The sequence below is a fragment of the Ambystoma mexicanum genome, chromosome 1q (assembly GCF_040938575.1).
Source record: "Ambystoma mexicanum isolate Mex_15411 chromosome 1q, UKY_AmexF1_1, whole genome shotgun sequence".
Taxonomy (NCBI): domain Eukaryota; kingdom Metazoa; phylum Chordata; class Amphibia; order Caudata; family Ambystomatidae; genus Ambystoma; species Ambystoma mexicanum.
In genome coordinates this window covers 471,100,019-471,123,118 of record NC_090922.1, presented here as the reverse complement: position 1 = coordinate 471,123,118, position 23,100 = coordinate 471,100,019, and the positions used below count along the sequence as shown (strand labels likewise).

At 44.9% G+C, this 23,100-nt stretch overlaps 1 protein-coding gene across 1 annotated transcript in view; it reads right to left on the bottom strand.

Moving 5' to 3' along the window:
- SMG9 (SMG9 nonsense mediated mRNA decay factor) overlaps positions 1-23,100 on the bottom strand; it is a 940,250-nt gene that overhangs the window by 836,271 nt on the left and 80,879 nt on the right. Inside the window, exon 3 of the mRNA XM_069640791.1 lies at positions 13,548-13,622. Coding sequence (XP_069496892.1) covers positions 13,548-13,622 — 75 coding nt within the window. The remainder of the gene's footprint in view (positions 1-13,547; positions 13,623-23,100) is intronic.

Sequence of the window (23,100 nt, the reverse complement as noted above, 5' to 3'; positions counted from 1 at the left end):
CATTATCAGGACATTCTTTCCCCGTACAGAGGGCAGGAAGACCTTCAGCACTAGTCCGATTGCCCTCAGCTCCAAAAGGTTGATGTGTAGTTTGTACTCCGATGGAGACCAACAACCGCCGATTGTCCGCTCGTTGGTGTGGGCTCCCCAGCCCGTGGAGTGAGGCGTCTGTCACTACCGTTATCTCCGGCCATGGTTGCCAAAAAGATCCTCCTTTGAGAATGTTGTCCTCGCAAGCACACTAAATCAGGTCTTGAGCAACTCTACTTGGAACTTGCAGTTGATTCGACATATTCCCTGAAAATTGGGACTACCGAGTTCTGAGAGCCCATTGAAGGGATCTCATTCTCAATCAGGCCTCTGACACCAGGAACATGCAGGATCCCACGAGACCGAGCAACCTCAAAATAAATCAAAGGCCGGAAGATGTTGGGCATTCTGGAATTGTGCTACCATCTGCTGAATGTGCCGAGCTCTCACCTCGGGAGGCAGGGCTTTCCCTGAGGAAGTATCCAAGACCACTCCGATGAACTGGAGTCTTTGGAATGGTATCATATGGGACTTGTTGTAATTGAGGGAGAAGCCCAGTCTGTGGGGAGTGGCAGGTGATACTGAAATGTTCCTTGGCTTGCTCGGGTGAACGGGCTCTGATCAACCAGTCATCCAGGTAGGGGTAGACGTGAATCCCCCCCCTCTCCCGAGACTTGCTGCTACTACCGCCATCAGCTTGGTGAAATCCCTTGGGCGGAGGTCAGCCCGAATGGCAGAACTCGAAACCGACAGTGAGAACTGCAAACCGCGAACCTCAGGTACTTTCTGTGCTTGAGATGGATTGGCACATGAAAGTAAGCATCCTGAAGGTCCAATGATATCAACCAGTCTTGGAGTTGGAGAGCCTAAAGGATCTGAGAAAAGGTAACCATCTTGTACTTGTCATTCCTGAGGAACTTGTTCAAGTTTCTTAAGTCCAAGAAGGGTCTCAATCCTCCGTCCTTCTTGGGGAATCAGAAAAGGAGGGGAATACCAACCCATGTTCCTCTCCGCTACAGGTACTTGTACTATTGCACCTTACTCTAGCAGGGTTAACATTTCCTGCACAAGGAGCGGATCTGGAATTTTGACAGAGTTGGTTCCCGGTGGATGAACTTGAGGCCTTTTTTGAAAAGAAAGGCTGTAACCTTGAGCTACTGTTTCCAGTGCCCAAGCATCTCAAGTAATGCCCTGCCATTTGTTCAGATGCTGAGAGATTCTGACTCCCATCAGGGTCTTGTGGGTCAAGGCCTCAGAGTGGTTTAGAGGCCGCTGCAGAAGCAGCGGAGGCCAAAGATGCTGCTGCTGGCACCGATTTAGCACCCCTTCCTCGTCCACCACAAGGTAATCTTCTTTGCCCCCTTTGTCCGGCTTGTCCTGTTCCTCTACCAAATGAGCACTAGAAGCGAAAAGAACGACCCCTCCAGGAAGATGAGCCTGAATAAGGTTCTTGAGGTTGTCGAATGGAAGCGCTAAGGGACTTAGCCGCCGCCTTAGAGGTCTGCAGCTTCTCTAGACTCTCATCCGCTTTGCTGCCGAACAACCTCGAGCCGTCGAAGGGCATGTTGAGCAGTCTGGCCTGCACGTCCGGTGCAAACCCTGACTTTCTCAACCACGCAAACCTGCGTAGTACATTGCTTGCAGCCATGGATCTGCTGATGCTGTCAGTATCCAGTCCTGATTGGAGACACTCTCCCATCACTCCCTGCCATCCTTAACTATATTCAGGAAGCCGTACCTTTCCTCGCCTTGCGTGATGTGATCAGCCGCCATGGCAACACAGTCCCACAGGGTATAAGTAAATCTAGCCAAGGTACAGGTAACATTAGTGGACTTCAAGGCCATGCTGCCTGAAGTAAAGACCTTGCAAGCCCATGCATCAACTTTCTTATCGTCTCTATTTGGGGTATAGAGGGATAGGCAGATTGTTTGGTTGAGGTAGCAGCCTCGACTACTCAACTCTCAGGAGTAGGATGTTTGGTGAGATAGTCTGGATCGCTGCTAGAGGGTCTATACTTCCTAGAGAAGTTCCTGTTCACAGCAGGTCCAGATTCTGGAGCTTCCCAATTGGCCACAACCTTCCTCTGAAGGGCCTTATGGAAGGGTAGAATTGGGTCCTTCTGAGGTCCGTGGTCCAGGATGTCCGTCATGTCATCCTGCTCATATGTTGGGGAAGCCCTACTCCACCCCATGTACTCCGTGACTCTGTTCATAAGGTTTCTATAACCTAAATCAGCATGGTCTGACGGGTCAGGCCTACCAAACTCCAGCTCTGGTGAAGTGTCGAGTCCAGTAGCAGATTGGAGGGAGTCACAGAGGTCCTTCATCCTTGACTCTGGGTCAATGAGCTCTTCAGGTACCTCCTTAGTGCCAAATCGCAATCCAAATGGTGATATGTCCTTATCAGAAGCACTTTCCTCTTCATAGATGGAGGACATTGACTTAAAAAAAGTATTTTTTCGGTACAAGTTTGAAGATATTTTCCTTAACCGGTATGGGCTTCTATGGGATTAAAGATTCCATCGACAGTGTTTAAGACTGTTTCGAGAAAGGGGTCGATTTAGTAGGAATCGCCCTGAATTTTGGCATTGAAGTAATCAGCGTCGATGGCGTCGGCAAATCCGTCAAAGGCCTTGTCGATTTAAGCTTTTTTGACGGTATCAGAGATGGACTCGACTCACGAGTCGATACCGTCAACGCCTTTTCGTCGGGTCCAGTATCTCGACGAACAGCCGACTTACTACTCGCCTTTAATGAAGTAGTCTTTGACCTCCCTGAGTCGTCCGAAAGAGCGACCGGGGCATGACTCTCGCGCAATTCTTTTGAGGGGGTCGAGGCCGCATTCTCAAAGATCTGCATCATTTCTTCTCTAAAGGCATCCCATTTACTAGGGGAATCCGACCTAGTCGGGCACCTGATTGCCTCTGTAGAGGTATCCTATGATGAAAAGGGAGACCTATGGCGTCTCTTCGCCTTCTTCTAAGAAGACGAAGGCTGCCTCAATCGACTCCTCGCCCGGGACCTCTTCTATAGAAGAAGGAAAAGAAATCTGGGGAATCTATACTCCACTCAGCATAAACAAAGAAGCCTTCAAAGCCTCCCTTCCCCACTGCCAGTTTACCTCGGCGTTACCGGAGAGCTTTTTCTGTCATGGACTGACAGGATCCACAGTCATCAGTCCGGTGGCCGGAACCCAAACACCAAAGGGAGACACAGTGAGGATCTGTTATTGATATCTTCGACCCACAGTCATAACATTTCTTAAATCCTGTCTTTGGGGTCGGAGGGGTTGAAGAAGGCATTTTTCAATGGAAAAACAAAGCGCGCCGTTGTTACTCGAAGTGAAGCATTCGGAAAAACGGAACTGAAGCCAACGGGCGCTGCACAAGCTATTTATACTACTGATGAAGTCGACACACCACAGCGGCCCGCGAGGGACATCAACGCTACTACATCGTGCACAGCGCCCTCTGCCGAGAGAACATTTTCCGAAGCAGAAAATCTGGCAAGATACGAATATCAAAGATGAGCAATACATGGGAGGACACAATCCATTAGAAGGAATTATTTAAAACGCTTATCTAAAGAATGTATAGGTTTCCTTCTTCGGCTAGGCTGTTGGGTACAAGACACTTGGGTTTTTCTGAACCACTACGGTCACTGGATTCTGAGAAACCAACCTTAGAGGACCTACAAAGTTTTACCACACAAGTCTATCCAAACTCAGACTTAGTAACCAGGCTGAGTGGCAATGCTTGGCCTAAAGGGGGGTGGGGGTTAGGAGCATGGGGCAAAGTACTATTAACCAATACAAGAGATTGACGAGCAAATAGATTGTCCATACAAGTGTAGACACACTTATTAATCAACACATATGCTAGTAAAAATATATCCACACACAACCAATTGCAGTTTGGTGTCCAAAACTATACACGCAGCATACTATAGAATTTATAAAGTTAAAAGGCAAGTACTGCTACAATTGAACTTAAAGTGAGGTAGAAAGATGTTACACAAATTATTATACCTTTCCAAGTAAGAAGGCAGCAACAGTACACAGTAGCTAAAACTTAAAGAGCCAATCACTAACCTAAGAACAAGTGTTACCTAAAGTTCAAGGTCAATAACCCAGTTTAGGATATTTTGGGGTGGAAGGGGGAATCAAAACATTAATCAAAGTTCTCCCATGGGAATAATGGTGCTCTATGCTGCAGAGTGCTGGAGTCAAAGGGACAATTTGGAGGACTAAGATTTTAAAAGTAGATTTCCTACAAAGAAAAGGGACAGCTTCCAATCCAGGTCACCCAGGAGAACCTCAGGAAAGATTCTTATGACTATGTTTTAGCACCAAAGGAAGGGGTAGCTGCAGGGAATTACTTTGCTCCCAATGTTATCCAATCGTGACCCAGGGGACTAACAGGTATGCAACCCAGCGCCTTGCACCCTGCTCAAATCAGACAGACATCCAGTAATGAAGGGTCATTGTAGACAAATTGTTTTCACCCCAGGTTCTAGCGTCTGAGGTCCAGGGGTTGGGGTGAAAAATGTTCTTTGGATGATCATGACAGCTGGGTCTGGCGATTCGGCCATTCCAGTCTCAGTCAGCAACCTAATGATCCTGCAGTTCACCAGGCTGGGCTCAAGCAGAAAAAGATTAAAGAACGTACTTCTGCTTGCACTTCCACAAAAGTGCAGGACACACAGGACACTACAGACACAATAAGCAGTTCAAATGACCCTGAACAATGCTTGCAGGCCCAACGACAAATGGCCCCAAAACTCTGGATCTAGGAGGAATGCTTTTCTTGATAGAGAAGCAGCAGTAGAGAATTGATGTCCATGCCCTGCAGGTGTCTAAGCAGCAGGATGCATGAGGCACAATAGGAGAAGCACCCACTTCAGATGCAGTGTGCAAGCAACATGCCCATGACTATTTGGAGCTCTAGTATGACAACTTTGTTGATGCAATACTCCACCTGAATAAGTCCAGCAGTTCGAGGGAGAGGGACCGTGGAAGACTTCCCCGGTCGACAAGATCAGAGGTGTAGCAGGCTTGGACAATGGCTGACTCAGCAGAAGCATTTCAACGTCCCTCTACGGCCTCTAAGCCTTCAGATCCTAGGTTCACATAGTAGCTTGGGGAACGACTCCAGCTCCTCCCAGATTTTTCAGGCACCTGCAACTTTCAAATGGGAAGCTGTCCAGTTTGGCCAGCAACCTCAGGTACAGCCATAACTTCACAAGTTACAATAGGAGTAAGAGCGGTCAGCAGTCTCATGCACAGCCTGAACCATTCCATTAACTCAAAAGGTCTGTTTCTGGGGCTCTGGCCCATATACAGCCACATACTGCCCCTGTCCAGGAGTAGGACAGCCAAATGGGATAGTGAAGCACGAAGACAGGACTTAACCAACAAGGCCAGACATTATGAACACTGTAGTGCACGAACAGCTACCATATGATAAAAACATTTAAAGTGTACCACAGGTTAAAAAAAAGGCACATCTGCCACCAGCTGGTCTGCTCTTCATTTGCTATGGAAAAAATACCCTAAGTCCAAAAAGAACGTGAAATTAAGGTTTCTCAGCACTGATCTCCCTCTTATAGGGAGGTAATGGTGTTACAAATGATTTGACTGGGAGACAGGGTCTCCCTGACCAGTATTCCTAGAGTCAGACATGTTGGGGGTTGGACTTAAGTAGATTGGAAATCTGCAAAAAGAAAGGAAAAAGCCCCCGGCAGTATCTATCTGGTTATGTAATATATATATTTATGTTGTAAGGACTGCAATGTCACCTACTGTGAACTACTATTACGATAATGTCCTAGGGATATTTGGCAAGTATTCGGTCCTAACTTGTTCGACCAGATGACCATTCAGATCCTGATGCTTTGTAGCAAGATGTCCCAAACTCTACATGCTCCTCACCTGACTATGGATGCATTGCACTACTTTCAACTTAAAGCAGTTAGTGGTCACATGGCACTATCCCGGTGTATGTTTCCACTATGAGCTTAATGAAGGTTTCTTTTTTTTGTTCATAAAATTAAAATAAAAAATAAAATAACAGACATTTAGCCCTTTTGTGAAAGGAGATCAGTGGCCTAGCATGACCTGATAAGGAGTTAGATGGCCAGATTAGCCAAGGAACGGTTTTTGAGTCTGTCAAGAATACATAGACTATGGCGAACACCGTGCATGAGAGGTTGATGCAACTTTATTCAAATTTCTTGAAGAATCTAGAATCAAAACTTTAAATTCTAGCTCAATATATATTACATGGCCTGCGGTAGCGGCCATGTAGTTATGGTTAAGTTGCTAAACCCATAGGAAGAGCACTTTTTGGATACCTTATAACTTTGCTCTCCCTGGACGAATCCTCACCAAACATTGCAAAAAAGTATATAACCCACTCTGAATGGTTTTGCATAGTTTGGTGAGGTTTGGTCAAGGGGGGGCAAATTTATAGGGGGGGGGGGTGCCAACATTTCTTTTTTTCCCATAGACTGAATGGAAAAAACATTTCAGTCACGCTTACAGCCCAAACCGCTGGACGGATTTTCACCAAATTTGCGACAGGAGCGGCGGCTTGGCCCCGAAAGCGTGCTTTTGTTAATTTGGTGTAAATCCGTCCAGGAGTTTTTTTTGTTAAATGACCAAAACGTAAGGCAAGAAAATTAGTGATATCTATGTCCGCACCGCGGCCTCATTTCCCTGTTCAGTCAGCGGACTGGCCTCTGATTGGCCAGAAAAATTTGCTGACTTTTTGCGTGGTCTGCGGTCATCAGGACGTGGCAGCTGATTGGGTGGTGAGAAAACGTGAAATGCGTAGGTTTTCCTGAACCGTCCGCCATATTGGATTCGCTGACTTTTTGGGGTTCCGTAGACACCACAGTGAAGAAAAAAAAAAACAAAAAAAAAAGCAACATTTCACGTCAAACTCAACAAACAATCTCTGGGGCTGTGGGGGGGGGGAATGAGGATGGGATGGGATATGGCCATAAGAAGCCAAAAACCAGGTTGTTACAACCAACACCCCCCTCCCCACCGACAGTCAGCGACCACTTCAGATGTCCTGGGGCAGCCCTGTGGTGTTCGCAGACACTTCAGATGTGCTAGGACATCTGTACCTATTTCTGCATTACAGGGCTAGGGAAAAGCAGTTTTTGGATGGCTTATTACTTTTGCGCCACTCAATGAAACTGCAATTCTATTCTAGAACTAATCCTGAATGGTATTGCAAAGTTCTGTGGGATTCTGTCAAGAGGGGGCAAAATAGAGCGGGGGTCCCAAAACATTGTAAAGGCATATTTCTAAAGTTTGGTGGGATATTTTCAAGAGGGGCCGAAATTAGAGGGGGGTCTCAACATTTGTAGATGGCTTATAATTTTGTTGCCATTTGACGAATGTGGACAAAAGTTTTGAGAACGATTATAGACCCAACCTTCAATGTTTGTCTAAAGACTGAATGGATTTTGTCAAGTGGGGGCTAAGTTATAGGACTATTGTATGTTTATACAATTTGCCACTTTAAAAAAAATAAAACATGGGCGGATTTTGATCAAACTCGTGAGGAGCATTGGCAAGGCCATTAAAGCATGGTTTTGCAAATGTGCCAGTGTTAAATTTTTTGACAAGTGTCATAATGGAAGTACAAAAATTAGTCATATACCTTTGGTGACTGAGTTATAGCCTGTGGCCGTGGGCAGTAGCCAGATTGTCTGTATCATGGCATAAGGTCATGACGCAGACAATCTAGTTACTGGCCATGACCGCTAGGGACGTAAAATGGTGTTAAAATGGCTATGTCTACCTGGGATCGGCTATGTGGTAAAGTTATTCGAAGGTAGGATAGGTTTGAAAGGGAAAAAAGTGCTTGTGGTAATATGTTCATAGGGTTTTGCAGGTGGCCATGGCAAGGGAAGAGGGGCTGTGTACAGAGCCCCATCTTCTCTTTCCATGTTGGCTGTCTTGGAAAAGGATTTTCCTTCCTACAGCGGGAAGCCGGAGGTGTCTCGCTGTAGGAAGGATAAGCCTTCCTTCTTACAGCTTCTTATAGGAAGAGAAATCTATGTTTTAGCACCCAGGGTTCCCGCTTTGGGAACCAGGAGTGCTAATGGCCTTTATCCCCCATTTCAGGGGCTGCAAAGGACGATAATGGTCCGTAGCCCTCATTTATTCATAACACACCAAAGCCCGCAGACATCAGGCTGTGTGGTTACAGTATTTGTTGAGGAAGATGAGGTGGAGGAAGACAGCTTACTACTTGCTGAGAAAGGAACAACCTTTCTGAGAGCATTGCGGTCACTGGGTTTGGTGTGGCGGCGCATGGAGGTGGTCCAGGTAGTCTGCGACTGAGTACCCAATTGCACTCGATGCATTTCACTTTGGTAGCTTTAGCCTTTGCTACACTCCCAACAGTAGTAAACAACTGGCACACCCATGATTCGATCTTGGTGCTAGAAGTAGGCACTTCCTCAACCTCATCTTCTTGGTCCTCTTCATTGTCTTTGAAAGTACTGTGCTTTTTCTGTTGTGAAGGTCCTCCAGCTGGTGGTGGTGGTGGCTCTTGGGGAGGAGGGATAGCAATGACTGATGCAATTTTTAAGATAAATAGCAGTTTTGATAAAATTCTTCCAAGTATGTACTGTGTACTAGATTGGTAATGGATAACGAGTATGAAAAGGTGTAGGAGGTGTGCAAGGGAAATTTTGAAGTTGAAAGTTCCTAGATCAGTAGAAAATGCAGTTCCGAACTGTCTTGGCCAAAGACTTGGTTACCTCCCTCAAAAAATCCAACGCAGCTTGGAAACAACTACCAGGATGATCTATGTGAAAACCTAACTCTGGTTTATTATTCACATCTATGTATTGTCTTGATCATAATTGCTGAAATAACTGTCCTGCTCTTATGCTCATGCACTAACAATGTTATGACTATGTACAAATAGCTTGTGAACTGTGTCTATTATTTGCTTTCTGTTTCACTCCATTTCCAACATGTTTGCCAACCTAGAGGCAAGTGTTGTTTGTAAAAAGCACTAAATATTAAGGGAAACTGAACCCTTACTCTATCTTTTTGTTTTGACCTTAGTCAAATAAATAAGCTAAAAGTCAAACTTGGGATTCCTTTTGTATTTATATCTCTCATAATCATGAGTATACAGTGTTTCTGATATTCAGCATGCCAAATGAGATAACCTTTGCAGGAAATTATAATGCAAATTGATGTAAATGTATGTGGCAGGACGCCACCATTTTGTTCCGAACTGTCTTGGAAGCACGGATCGGATCACGAAGTGCAGACGCCTTCGCGAACAGGTCAAAATGCCGCGCGCAAGCGTATGGACGCGCGCCACTGTCCAGAAGGTCTGCAAAGAAGTCAGACGTTCCCGGACATCTACGGAGGCAAAATTATTTCAAAAAGTGTATAGACGTTTTAAAAAAGATGCTACAGGGTGGGAAATGCTTTTAAGGTGAAACTTTTTAAATTGGACAAAAATATTGCTTATTGGCCAAGTATGATATTAGTAAGTTGTAGGAAAATAGCATGCACTGGTAAAACCCCATCATATTCACTGAAAAAACGTTGTTAAAAAGGGACGTTTTGGTTAGGTTGCACTAATAAAAACCTATGAAATTCAATGGAAAAACATTGTTACAGGGACGTTATGGTTACAGGTAAAACCTCCGAAATTCACCAGTTATGGTAAGCTAAGCAACCATAACTCGCACCACCAGCATGCACTGCTAAGACTAACACCCAGGACATCAAAGATGATATCACAAATGTCATTGATGATGTTAAGATGGATTTCTGAACTCTGACCTGGAGTGGCAGAGGTTCAGAAGGCCAGCCTAGTTTCTTGGAACAGGGTAACCTCTGGACAAGCCAGACCAATCAAGGTAGCTATGGAAGGCAGTCAAGACTAACTCTCAGGAGGGGTGAGGGTGACTGAAGGACCTCCGTGAGCATACAAAGCAAGGACACTTACAAATTACTCCAGACAGGTGTTCTATCAAACATATAGAAACATTTATTACAAGGCCTTTGCAACATAGACCATAGCAAAAGAATTACAGTAAAACCAAGTAAACCAACACAACACTATCAACACAATGTATATACAAGACCAATGGGGTCCAAAGGGTGAAGTGCACGAAATAGGTCGACAACCGAGATGGGACGGAACCAGGCGGTGCAGATAGTCTTTAGGCCCCTTCAATATCGATAATACACCTAAGAGGCAGTCCAAGCCCTAAGAAGAGAGGAACCTTGTGCTCAATAACACATGCAATGCAAGCGCACACGGTTGTTCCAATGGGCAAAATAGGGTCTCTTCAGGGGTCTCTAGCAGCTCGGGAAGGTGGATGAGGCGATGCAGAACAAGTTCCCACTATTCAAGAAGGACCTCCACTTGAAGGCAGAGGCAGTTCGAAAGTTCGGGATGGAGTCGCTATTTTGCAATAGCAGTGGAAAGGAGAGGGGTCCCAAAAATGGGCCCTTGCGCTAGTGCCCACCGGCTTGGTTATGGAGTACTCACTGGTCCCGACGCAAGCGGACCCAAACTTCGGCAGGTCAGTCCACTTCGCTTGCAGGTTCGAATGCGGCAAAAAGAATCTCTTGGCACCTTTTAGTTCCTGAAATACAGCAATGATTCCCAAATGGGACAGTGGCGATTTCTCCGCTCGGGGTGGATGAATCGACCCAGTTTCACTGCAGTAACCTTCAGGGGCAAGAGGGTCACAAATGCAGCAGACTTGCAAAGGACGTTGCCACGGCAGTGCAACACGGTACTCCGGTCCTGGCGCACTGGTCTCACTTCAGACCTGGGAACCCCAAGTGTATGAAATTCGGTGTGATGGTGCCGTGGACACAGAGCTAGCAGTATACCAAGATTTGAGGGCCTCCTCAAAACGGCGGTGGTGACAGAGCAAAGCAACTGGGTAAGCTGGTCAGTCCACTGGTTGGCCCAGGGACACTTCCGAGAAAGCTTACTTGCAGGGTTTGATGAAGGTGCCGAGAATAGTTGGTCCCACTATTCCAATGGGTCGAAGTGTCTTCGCAGACCTTCTAGGACGACCAGATGCAGAGGGGTCCCACGGGACGAAAGCAGGCTCAGGGTGCCAAACCTACCAGCGGTTCCTCGACTCGGCTTCGTAGTTGCAGGATACTTGGATCCTATCCTTTGATCAGTGAGAACTCAGGAGATCGACATGGTATGGGTGTTTCTGGCCTCCTCTTATCCAGAGTTCCCTTCGCACCAAAACGAGGAGGACCCAATGGGAGATCTGCTCACAAACACACACTCCATACGTGGACCAATCACGGACCACGGTAGTCCCAGTCATTCATGGCACTCCAGACTCTCTGGCACCCAGGATGTGTATTGGAATCAGACGTTCCAGCCCACATCCTGGAGGCACACATACAAGGCATGCAGAAGCCCGCGAAAGCATTGGGATTCGTGGGAAAGTGCATGACCAAATAAGGACTGACCCGGGTCAACTCAACCTAGGGAAGGTGAAGGGGCAAGATGGCCAAAGGACAGGACAAATAACCTTGTGGCATGGCCATTTTGGAGCCAGGCCACCTATTTGTGCCAAATGCGGTTAACATGGCAGGAAAGAGTTAAAATTAATGCGAAACGATAGCTGCCACCAGCCCTGTTCACTTGTTACATGTTGCACAAAAGTTGCAACATGAGGAAAGGACTAAGGGAAACAAAGTCTCCTGGTACTGACTGTCTTAAGGGCATGTCAGTTTCCCCATAAAAAGTGAGTGAAAGCCCAGAGGAGCGCAGTTGAAGTCTGTGCTTCTCTGGCAAAGTTAGTCATTGGTGTCTAAACAGCAGCAAAGTTTGGGGGTTGACACATGGAGGGAAAATTACATACAATTATGAAATCTTTCCAAACAGATGACATCACCAATGACATCACATATCTGGCTTGCTTATTTTGGTTCACTGAAAAATCTAGGCCAGGTGGTTTTATTCACTGACAATTAGAATATTAAAATTCAAAAAGGTGCTGTTTATCAAAACGTTAACCTTGTTGTATGTTCTTAAAGTACTTTCCTTAGGGTTTGGTCTCAGCTCATGGTGCACATGCATGGGGCAATATCAGGCCTCAAACATACAATTCATTTGTTTACAGGAAGATAAACTTTAATGCTATTAACATTTTCTGATGATGCGGGTTCTTTCGTCCCTACTTTAGTTTCCATGTATGTGCCTCTGATTTAGATGCATTGTGGGTCTTCACATGTATTGTTTGTACTAGCACAAGTGTGTAGCAAGTCTTGAATTGTTAGCTAGTTATTATATTTTTAACATTACACAATCACCCCTAACATCATGTTTCCAACATAATAAAAACAACCCCTTGTAGGTAGGGACTTTTCATCAACATTAATTTCACATGTGATGTCATCAATGACATTTGTGATGACTGGGTGTTAGTCTTAGCAGTGCGCGGTGGTGGCGCGAGTTATGGTTGCTTAGCTTACCATAACTGGTGAATTTCTGAGGTTTTTCGGGTTTATCTGTAACCATAACGTCCCAGTAAAGTTTTTTTCATTGAATTTCATAGGTTTTTATTAGTGCAACTTATCCATAACGTCCCATTAACAAAGTGTTTTCATTGAAAATATATATATATTAGGTTATTTATAATGCGCTTAATACCCAGAGGTTTAAAAGCGCGGACCCGGGGATCGAACATGTGTTGCTCCGTGTTAATTGTTCTTCAAACTAGTCTTGTAAAGCCGATGGCTGTTTTATACATCTATGCATGCTCCATTGCACCTTGGAAATCCCCTCAAATATTTTTGGGGTTAAAGAATAGACATTATTGTGGGACAGACAGTAATGTGAGAAGCCAACAAAGTGTTCAGAGTGTGTGTTGCACAAGTAAGCACAAAACTGGCAGATTAGATGAAAGTATCAAACCTCAAGGGCCTTTGAACTGTATTCCTATGTTTTACGACTTTGTTAAGACCGACAACACTCACAAATGCATACAATTCTACCCCACCAAAGCAAAAACGTTATCTACTTAGGTTATGAGAAGAAGAAGGTGTTATTCCAGTCACTGGGGATACAAGCTTCATTTGTGATGACAAGCATCTAGTTTTGAGGGCAACATCCTTTTATTTTGCCTTTCAAAAGGCTGGCGCTCTTTCGTGCAGGACAACATCTGAGCCCTCTAAGAACCCTATGGAAATCAATATTTAAATCAGAGCGAATAGTAATACCTGATCTTAAAGGGGTCCGCGAATACACAGACAAGGAGGTGAAAAACAACTGGAGGCGCCCCCCCCACTCACTGATTGAGAAAGAAAAGCTTGGAGACACACGCTGAAGCATCCTTGCCCATTCAATGAACAAAACTATCTGCAAGCTGCCCATCTTGCAGTGATCAAAATGATGCTCCTCATTAAAAAATAAAAAAGTTAAAAACTGCTACACACCAAATAAAATAAAAAAATAATTAAACTGATGTTGCTTTATTTTTACCCTCTCGGATGGTGGCTTTGCCAGGATTATCGGAACTTTCTGCATCATGAAGCTTGGAGGGTCGTCACTGCACTCCTGGAAAGACAACAAAAATGGAAGAACATATATATTAACAAACAATGGTCCAACCACCCAACTATGGGTGCAAAAACTAGAAATCGAAGTGTCTTTCAGCTCAGTATCACCATTTCAACCACATGCCGAGTCATTACTATGTATATCGTATGGAGGATGGAAATGGAAAAACAAAGCAGCATATAATGGCAGACATGAGGGCAAAGAAGGAGGTGTTACTGAAGACATTAGGAGGCTGGGAGTCTATGTAGAATGTGTGCAAAGCAGAGGTTTTGGGGTAATGCAGCTTTGAGCAACTATATGAAATAGCTGGAAGTGTCCATACTTCATTGCTGCACCTAGACAAAACCTCACATTTTATTATTTGCTTAAGTGGACTTTTAGAGCCCCCATTTGGCCAACCCAAGACTTCGCAAAAAAGAGACTCTAAATATCTATTTAACGTAATTAATTCAACATTAAGCCATGAATTGCTTAATGCTAAATAGTAAAGGAGGCGGCATTGATGACGTTTAGTACAAATCGCTAACCCGTTGAAAGATTGCATCTCTCTTGTCAAAAACAAAGATTCATTCATTCAAGGCAGAGCTTCTTTAGCAGTTAGACAGCGATCCTGACACTTACATAAATACACACATCACACACTCCATGTTACTTCCCGAGCCCATACTTTCCTTGCACTCTCGCCAGTCTTTACACAGATCTGAAAATTCCCTTTGATCGCTCAAATATGATGTTCCCAAGCTCATCTATTTTGTCCAACTCTTGTCCTATCCTAGAGAAAAAACAACATTGCCCCAAAGAGTACAAAATACAAGGAAGGTCGCCAGGTACCATACACCTTTTACAGTATGCATAGTAAAAAGCCAACTGGCCCATGTTTTTGGGAGCTAAAATTAAGATCAAACATTTGCATGGACACATCCTATATATTGATTTCATCCTATTTGTTGTTATTCTTGAAAAGTGAGCTGTGCATCACACTCTTACAGTTTTTCCTCCAGGACTTGGACTTGCTTTCCTGCTCAGTTATATGAACTAGGTACAAAACCGCCTTTTTGCACTGCAACAGCAGGTAACAAGATTGAGGGCAAGGGCCTTGTGCACTGCAGGGGACTCAGTAACCAAGTAAAGAGCTGGAGAAAAGATAAGAAAATGTGTACAACAGATGGCCCGATGAGTGTCATCTAACATCACATTCTAGGTTTCTGTGTACAGTGGGCCATAGCATGTTTAACTAATCATTTCTTTCAAGACTTTAAAATTAAACAAATGGCCATTTCTTGTCCACCAACTCTTAAGGAGGAAAACAATTCATGGCTATAAATGTAAAAAAATAAAAGTGGTGAGAACATATTTTCTTAAAGGTGGTGGGGCTAAAACCACATTATTAAAAACCCAACAAAGACACAGCACCAAGAACATCAAAGTCAATTTGCATTACTAAAAGAAAAAAGGGGAAACAAAAAAAGAACTCGAGCTACAACCAGCTCTACAGATATTTCGAAAACAGTCAAATGCACTCAACACTAAAAAATAAGGGGTACACATACTGCAAACAAGCAAGCAAATAACCGTCACATAAGAGCCTGCTCTATGCTTTCTCCAACAAACCACCACTCACTGGATCAGTGATACCAGCAGAAAGATTTTAATTTATTATAAGCACTGGCAAGAAGGATACGTAAATGCCGGGTGACTTGTCATAGGAATGTATACATGACAAAGTGAACATGGATCAATAACCAGTCAGACACTACACACTCTCTAAATAGCCCTTTTGTTTCTGGTTTTTGTCTAGGAAAGCTATTTTATGAACAAATCTGGAACATCTGCAAACATTTATTTCAACCCTTACCGAACCCCCAATTCTCCAATGTCCATTTTAAATGCCCCCCTCGTCTCTTCCAGTAAACAGTGTCCTCGAACCAAGTGTTTGAGTTCTTAAGATTGTAAAACTAAAAAAAGGGTAAAAATGTTTGTGTCAAAAGACCATGTTACACTTCCTCCTGAAACTAACAAAGCATGGGCATATATGAATTCACAGTTCTTAGATTCTCTTCATGTTATTCTCTTAGATTCTCTTCATGTGGGTCCCATTCCTTGGGTCTCTTTCTGGGGCTTCCATTCCTGGACTGCAAAAGGGTAATACGAAAAAAGTGTTGTCTTTTGGCTTGTGTAAAGCTATCACATTTGGATTTGCTAGGCAATGCTATCATATGCCCAGTGTGAGAAACCTGAGGCTATTCTCCCATGTAGACCTGGGGAGTCCCTTATTCAGATGGCCCGGGACAGGCTGGCACTCTCAAATCCCAACCCTGGGGGTGGACGAGCGAGGATCACCTGGGTAGGGGAGCCCAGGGTTATGCTTGGGGGAATATCAAAGGTGAGACGAGGTATTATGCCGAAGAAAGGGACGAGGAAGACGAACTTCCTGAAGCTTTTATAGGTTGCACCAACTCTACCTCCCTTTCACCTATCAGATCTCCCTTATTCAAATACAATGAACCCTCCGTATCTGATAAGATACCCTAGAATGCCAAACCCTGTTGCACTCAAAGTCCACAACTCCCAGAATCCTTGTTTTTCTGTTTTCCACTCAAATACTCCCAGTCCTTCGTCTCCGCATCCTTCTGGTTATTCTGTTCTGAACACAAAATATACTATGACAAAACACTACTGTTCCCACAATCCCCCTTGTTTATTTCACGATAGTAAACCTGTCATTCCCATCTGTCTCAACCTTCTAAGTTTATCAACAACCCCTGGTACAAACGCTATAATTCCATATAATACTTTTCCCCCATCCTAACATGCAGAACATTTAGAAACTCTACCTCTCCCCTTTTCCGACACTAACACATTTTCCTGATATAAAAGACAACAGACTAATGTAAAACCTGTTTACCTGACATCTCCCAATCCAAGGGCCAGGCAAAGTCAGGCAATTGTCCAGAATCACACACACCTAACGGCCCTTTCCTTTCCCCACAGGGATAAAAGGTGGAGCAAGAGAGCACAGGACGAGCAAGTCATACAGCACGACGAGACCGCTATCCATACCCGGCAGTTCAAGAGGAGGATAAAGGCGGGGAATATCGAGAAGCAAACAATGAGAGACACAACCTTGCCCTTTTCGACGCAGACCCGCGAAACCTCCGCAGAAGGAATCGTCAGACCAAGGATAATAGCCCAAGTGTGTTTCAGCCGATGCCAACGGTACACGGAGCGTGCCTACGCTGATAAGCAGGAGCGAGGGAAATAACTGCTACCATGGTGCTGGCCTTGACTCTAGATAGAAGGAAAGCCAAGCGGTTTATCACAGCCTGTGAGTCAAATGAAAATCTGATAAGAACCGCAGATAAGAACCGAACTGTGTTGAATGAAAGTTGCAAAGTGCCCATTTGAAGAAAGTTCAAAGAACCGAACTGTAATAGGGAAAACCAGATGCAGAGGGAATCAGCTCCACATGGGTGCGAACTCGAGAAACTCTGGTTGATCCAGTATTACATGAAACTACAGATAATAGGAGAACCGCCAAGACAGGTCAAAGTAGTCATACAGGAGGTCTAGCAAAATCCCAGTACAGACGAAAGTCTTTGACCGACAAACTTAAGAAAGCAAGGAGAAGTGGATCCTGCATCAAACGAACGCAAGGGATGTGAAACCCGCAATCATTAAAAGCAAAAGGGGATTGAAAAGGGGCAAGAGTGAACCCAGAGAAGGGATGCCGATAAAGAGGGGTGAAGTCTAAAGTCCCAAGAAACAGTGTGTTGACAAAAGTGAACCCGGCAGGAGGATGTCCACGAGAACTGTTTGATAAGACATGAAGACTGCTGAAAGTCAAAAGGTGAACTGTCTTTGTGTAAAGCCATAGTGAACCCAGAAGAGCAAGGCTGAGAGTCGAGGTAAGTATTCGAGAGGGCTCTGCCCCCGGAAGAGGGGGACCCAGGGGTGAAGTACCATCACCCTAGAATGTGTGCATAAGCCATAGTGAATCCGTCAGAGGGAGGCTGAGATTTGGGAAGGGTCTGCGCCCGGAGGAGAGGGTCCCAAGGGCGACAAATCATCACCTCAAGTACAACCCGAAAGGGACTTTTGTTTGTTGTTTTTTAACTATCAGACCCTCAGAAGCAGGAGACTCAGCCACTGAAGGTCCTAATAATGATAAACTGTTTGAGGGTTCTGTGCTCGGAAGAGGGGGGCCCAGGTGTGAAAACATCACCCAATGTATTTGTGAAACAGAACCTTTGTTTGTTATTTTACTGATCCTCGAAGCAAGAGACTTTTTATTGAAAAGAGACTTGGCCGTCGAGGCATCTGAAAAGCTGAAACAGAACTGTTGGCTCATGCTGCGGAAAGCTCAAGCATGTGCTCTACTCCGAAGTGCCACCTTATCCCGTGCTCAAAATGTGGGCAAGGGGGATCCCTGGTAATCACATCCTGATGTATTATTTGTGAACGCTTCTTTCTTTTGAAAACCTTATCCCACACGCTTTCTATATTTAGTTGTAAGGATTTGGCAATAGTTTTTTTTTGTAATGCCTATTTATTTCGACAAGACGCCACAAGGACTGCTTTATTTTCATTTGATGGTGGACGCTTGCCCCCATCTTGGAGTTAGTTTTAGATTAGACGTTTTTCCAACCTGCATACAGTTCAATAAACACCCTTGAACTGTGATCACTTGTGTCTTGTTGCCACCATGAGTTCCTTACATCAGGTACATGCACCATTTTCAAGCTGCTACCAATAATGGCCAGTTAGTACCATTGCGGCAATGCTTTGCAAATACCCATATTTCTGATATCTACACAAAGCCAAAACTGTTGACATTGCCAATGCTGGTCTTTCCTGTATGTAGGCCAAATTTACTTAAATACAAAAGGACAAATTGGTTTCTCCCTCACGCACACACAGAGTCTCCAATGCAAATGTCCTTATTCTCCTGGAAGTGCTCTTCCCGCTTTTGTCCACTTGTTTTGGCAGACAGGTCGACTCCCTCAGCCTTACCGGATGAATGGATAACTGATGTATCTGGCCTCAGCGGATCTGGACAAGACTTCTGCCATATAGCAAAGCACTTCTGCTAAGCACGATAGTCTGTTCTGTAGAATCCTGCCCACTTTCCAGTTCTGGTTCTGGTCACCCACCAGCTCATTCATCCTCCCCACTGACTGAAACACTCCGCAGGCTTAGTATGGATGTGTCCCCCTCTTCCGTGTTTGCCTTAACCTCTCCCCCCCCCCCCTGAGTTCTACTCCTGAACCCCTGCTTAGCTCAACTCTCCACCTGCTTCTTGGCTCAGATCTTCTCTTCCTCCTACATCTTCCCACCACCTCTTCCTTAGCTCCTATCCTACAAATCCCCTTTATCCCCCCCACTCACCACTTCTCCAAAGTCCAGCCTACTCTCAGCCTTTCCAGCCTCCTGTGTCCAACTGACACAGAACACCCAACTGCTCCTACGCCCACAATGCCTCTGATCCCCTGGCTTAAGGGTTGTGACCCACTACCCCTGAAATGGGAGTTTTACAGTTATGTGCATTTGGTTCTTAGAATAGGAGGCTTGTCCACCATCTTCGTGTTCAGCTGCGACATGTGCATGCTCAACTACTCACTAGTCACCTGCTACATGTCTTATAAGGCAACCCGTGACTCTCGTCTCGCTCTCCCCTACACCGCAGTGACTCCCAAGATATTGTGAGATAGTGGCAAACAGAACCTGTTCCTAAATAGCCAGAGCTGTGCACTAGTGGGCACGATGATGTTGAGGAGCTCATTAAGGAACATTGTAAAGGGTACCACAGTACCACTTCTTCATCCCTTAACAGGGCAGGTCCTTCTGGTGGTCTACACGTCAGCGGGCTGCTGTCTAGGACACGGTACGGTTAGCCAGTGGATCCTCCCTATGGCACCCTAAGGTCCAGCACCAAGCAGCTTGTGGGGGCACCCGGCCACCTTTCTGACCCAACCACCCCCTCCCACCCAACATCAGGCAGTCGACTGTCGCAGGTGGTAGCCAGTTGGTGAGGGAGTAGTGGAACGGTACATAGAAATTGGACAACAGACCTCAGGGGATCATACATAAATATCAAAAGATTAGGCAAAAGGCCATTATTGGCATAGCTTTAAGGTTTTACATATATTGTGTGTCAGAGTGGAGAAGCAAGAATGTTGGGTAAGGAAGCCCCATAATTCCACCATCTAGTAAATGTAGCTGCAGTCTAGTCTTGAAAGGTTTAATAATAATAATATTATCTAGTTTTATATAGAGCTACAAGCCCACAGGCACCCGAGTGCTGAGATAACAGTTGATATTATCATCCCACAGCCTGGTATTGCGTGGTACTCAATTTATCGACCTCAGAAAGGATGAAAGGTTGAGTTGAACCTGGCAGGATTCGAACCTGCATCAGCAGGCTGCACACAGATGTCAGAAATGGGCGCTGAGCTCGTTGTGCTGTCTGACCGGCTTATAATAGGTTCATGGGCAGAGTGGAGAGTATGCCAGTGGTGGCGGCCAATAGAGAGAAAAGAGCGGGAAGAGGTGCAAGAGAAGGGTGGCAAAAAGGTTGTGCAACGTAGAAGAGTGAAGAGCATGTGTGGTGAATCGAGATGGTTGCAATCAGTCAGGTATTGAGAGGAGAGGCCATTAATGGATTTAAAGTCATGGCGTAGAAATTTGAAGAAGGAGATATTTTGGATTGAGCGAAAATTGGTTTTAAGGCAGAGTGACAAAGTGGGAGAGGATTTTAAAAGACTGTGAAAAGGTTCAAGTGGCAGTTGAGTACTTAGTTTAGAGGAACAAAAGAGTCGAGGAGAATGGCCTGGAGTAGGCTAGAGCAGCAGTCCCTTTTGCTAAGGACAAGATTACTGATTGGACTTTTGGCAGAGTGGTGGGTGAAGTGCGCCAAAATGTTCTGTGAAGGGTCATGCAAGGGTTTTGAAGGAGAAGACTGACAAATAGGTGGCATGGGGATTGCTATAGACCTTTATTAGTCAAGAGAATAAAGAGGAAAGCTACCTTTCCCTAACTCTAAGAGGGATTTCCCTGCCTCAATTAAAACGCTAAGGTTCTGTCCGAATGTCTGTGTAAATCATTAGTCCACCGTCCTTTATCAAAAACCCTGCTTCTGTCCCTTACACTTAAAACCAAAACTAGAGATAAGGTAGATCTTTCTTCTGGACTGGTGATGAAAGTCCACTTCTAGGCTTTAACTTCTTCGGGTCAAAATTGTCCTCCAATACAAAAAGGTAAATTTCAAGCACTTTTCCTTGGCAGACCCACTGCCCATCTTTTAACACTCTGTTTCAAAGACTTTAACAACGCTGGTTACCAGGAGAATGCCTCCCTTCTCCTTGACTCCTTCCACTTGGTTGCACAATCCAACATCACCGGGGGAATGACTCCCTTTTCCTGTCCTCTCATTTTGCTTTCACAGTTCAACACCACCACCAGGGGCAAAGGACTCCCTTCCCCTGGTCTACATGTCGCATAGCTTCAACACACAGTTCTCAAATGTTAAAAGGGTTCACGAGGCCCGGCTTCTTCTCTTCTTAGATTGGACTCACTCGGTATCCTTCTCTACTAAGTACTGCAACGAGGAAGAGGACTCTTGTTGATGATGATGATTTGAACAATTGTATGGCGCATACCCCGAGGGGGACTAGGCATTGACTGCATCTAGGCACTGATGTAAATAACTGGTTCAGTGGATACTGCACCCCATATCTCGTAGGTCTGCTGGGTCATTTATGTCAATTTATAGGAAGAGATTTGTTTTTAGCTGTTTCCTGAAAACAGTCGGTGAGTTGGTCCTCCGGAGGTCCAATGGAAGAGAATTCCAGGACCGGGGGCCAAACAAGGAAATCGCATGTCACCCCAAATGGTTGTTATCGTCAATGGGGCTTGCAGAAGGTATTGATCCTTAGAGCGAAGGTGTCGCGGAGGACATTACACCTGGATTTTTGCAGTCAGGTAGGCTGGTGCCAGCCCATGGATGCATTTGAAGACCAAACAAAATACTTTAAACAGAATTCTCTGTTGAACTGAAAGCCAATGGAGATTCCTCCGATATTGTGAAAAAGCCGTCTTTCTGGGTAATGAAAAAATCAACCCGACAGCAGAGTTTTGGGCAACCTGTAGTCTTTTAATTTTAAGTTTTTGTGCCACCATAAGAAGAGCGTTACAATAATATAACCTGGTATTGGTGAGTACGCCTATTACCATTGGACGGTCCTTCTCAGCAATGAATGGTACGACAGGTTTTAAACGTCTCAATTGATAATATATCGATTGGACTGTCTGGCTAATCTGGGAGTTACAATCCATGTTCGGCTGCCAGTTAGAGACCAAGTTCCTCACTGTATCAGACTATTTAGTAGGGATGCCAAACAGTGAGGGGCAGATAATGCACTGGACAGTATTTTTTACCTGTCTCTTGGGACCAAGTACAATAACCTCTGTCTTTGAGGGATATAACTATAGTTTATTTGCCAGCATCCAATCTTTGCTTTTATTGGCAAATTCCAAGACTCTGTCTATTGCTTCACATGTTTGCTTGAGTCTATCTGTGTATCGCCAGCGTACGAGTGATAGGACAGACCAAACTCAGAGAAGATGTTCAACAGAGTGCAGATGTAGATATTGAACAGCAGCCCTGGTTTTTATCCCTCTTTGGCTTGACCCACTTGGTTCAGTCTCCTACCAAGTATGACCACGAGGAAGATACCTTGCTTCTTGATTGGGTCCCGTTAGGAAAGACTTCTCTTTACTGCACCTTTCTTTCCATTTTAATGGACCCACAGATGTTTTGCTTTTATTTTTGATCCTGACCTGTACTTTGTAAAGTGCAGTGAAGCCTTAAGCTTCACTAAACTGTCTTTTGCTCATCCGTTATGTCCTTCAGGTGGTCAGTACTAGGAAACATTGTTTCCCTTAGTCTTACAACTTTGAGTAACTTGTTATCACTAGTGGTAACTTTTATTATTGTACAAAGCATCTTACAATGCAGTACAATGGGGTGCACTTTTTGTCTTTCCCTAGACGAACACTCAAAGGATTTTTGGTTACTCTAGGTGTGCTAAATGGAGAAGCTGATGGCAACAGTGACTTTCTACCATTTTATGGTGCTTTTTGTTGTAGCCTTACTGCATTTGGCTACTAACTGTGGCTAGTCTCCAAACATGGCCGTGCCACATGTTTTTTTTTGCTTGTCCTCTGCCCATCTTATTCTTTAGCCTTGTTCCTGGCATGTGAGGCCAGGAAAATCCTTATATGGACTTCCAGTGGCCAGCAAAGCAGAAGCTTTGGTGGGCTACTGGAGGGCTATGTGCGTTTGCTGGAGGATGTGGGCTGGGACTGTCTGGTGCCAATCCACAAACTGGTTTCAATGTGTCTGTGTATGCATGAATGTTCCCGCCAGTGGTCCTGATTGGACCACTGCTGGGGTGTGTGTGTGTGGGCTAGTCCTGCT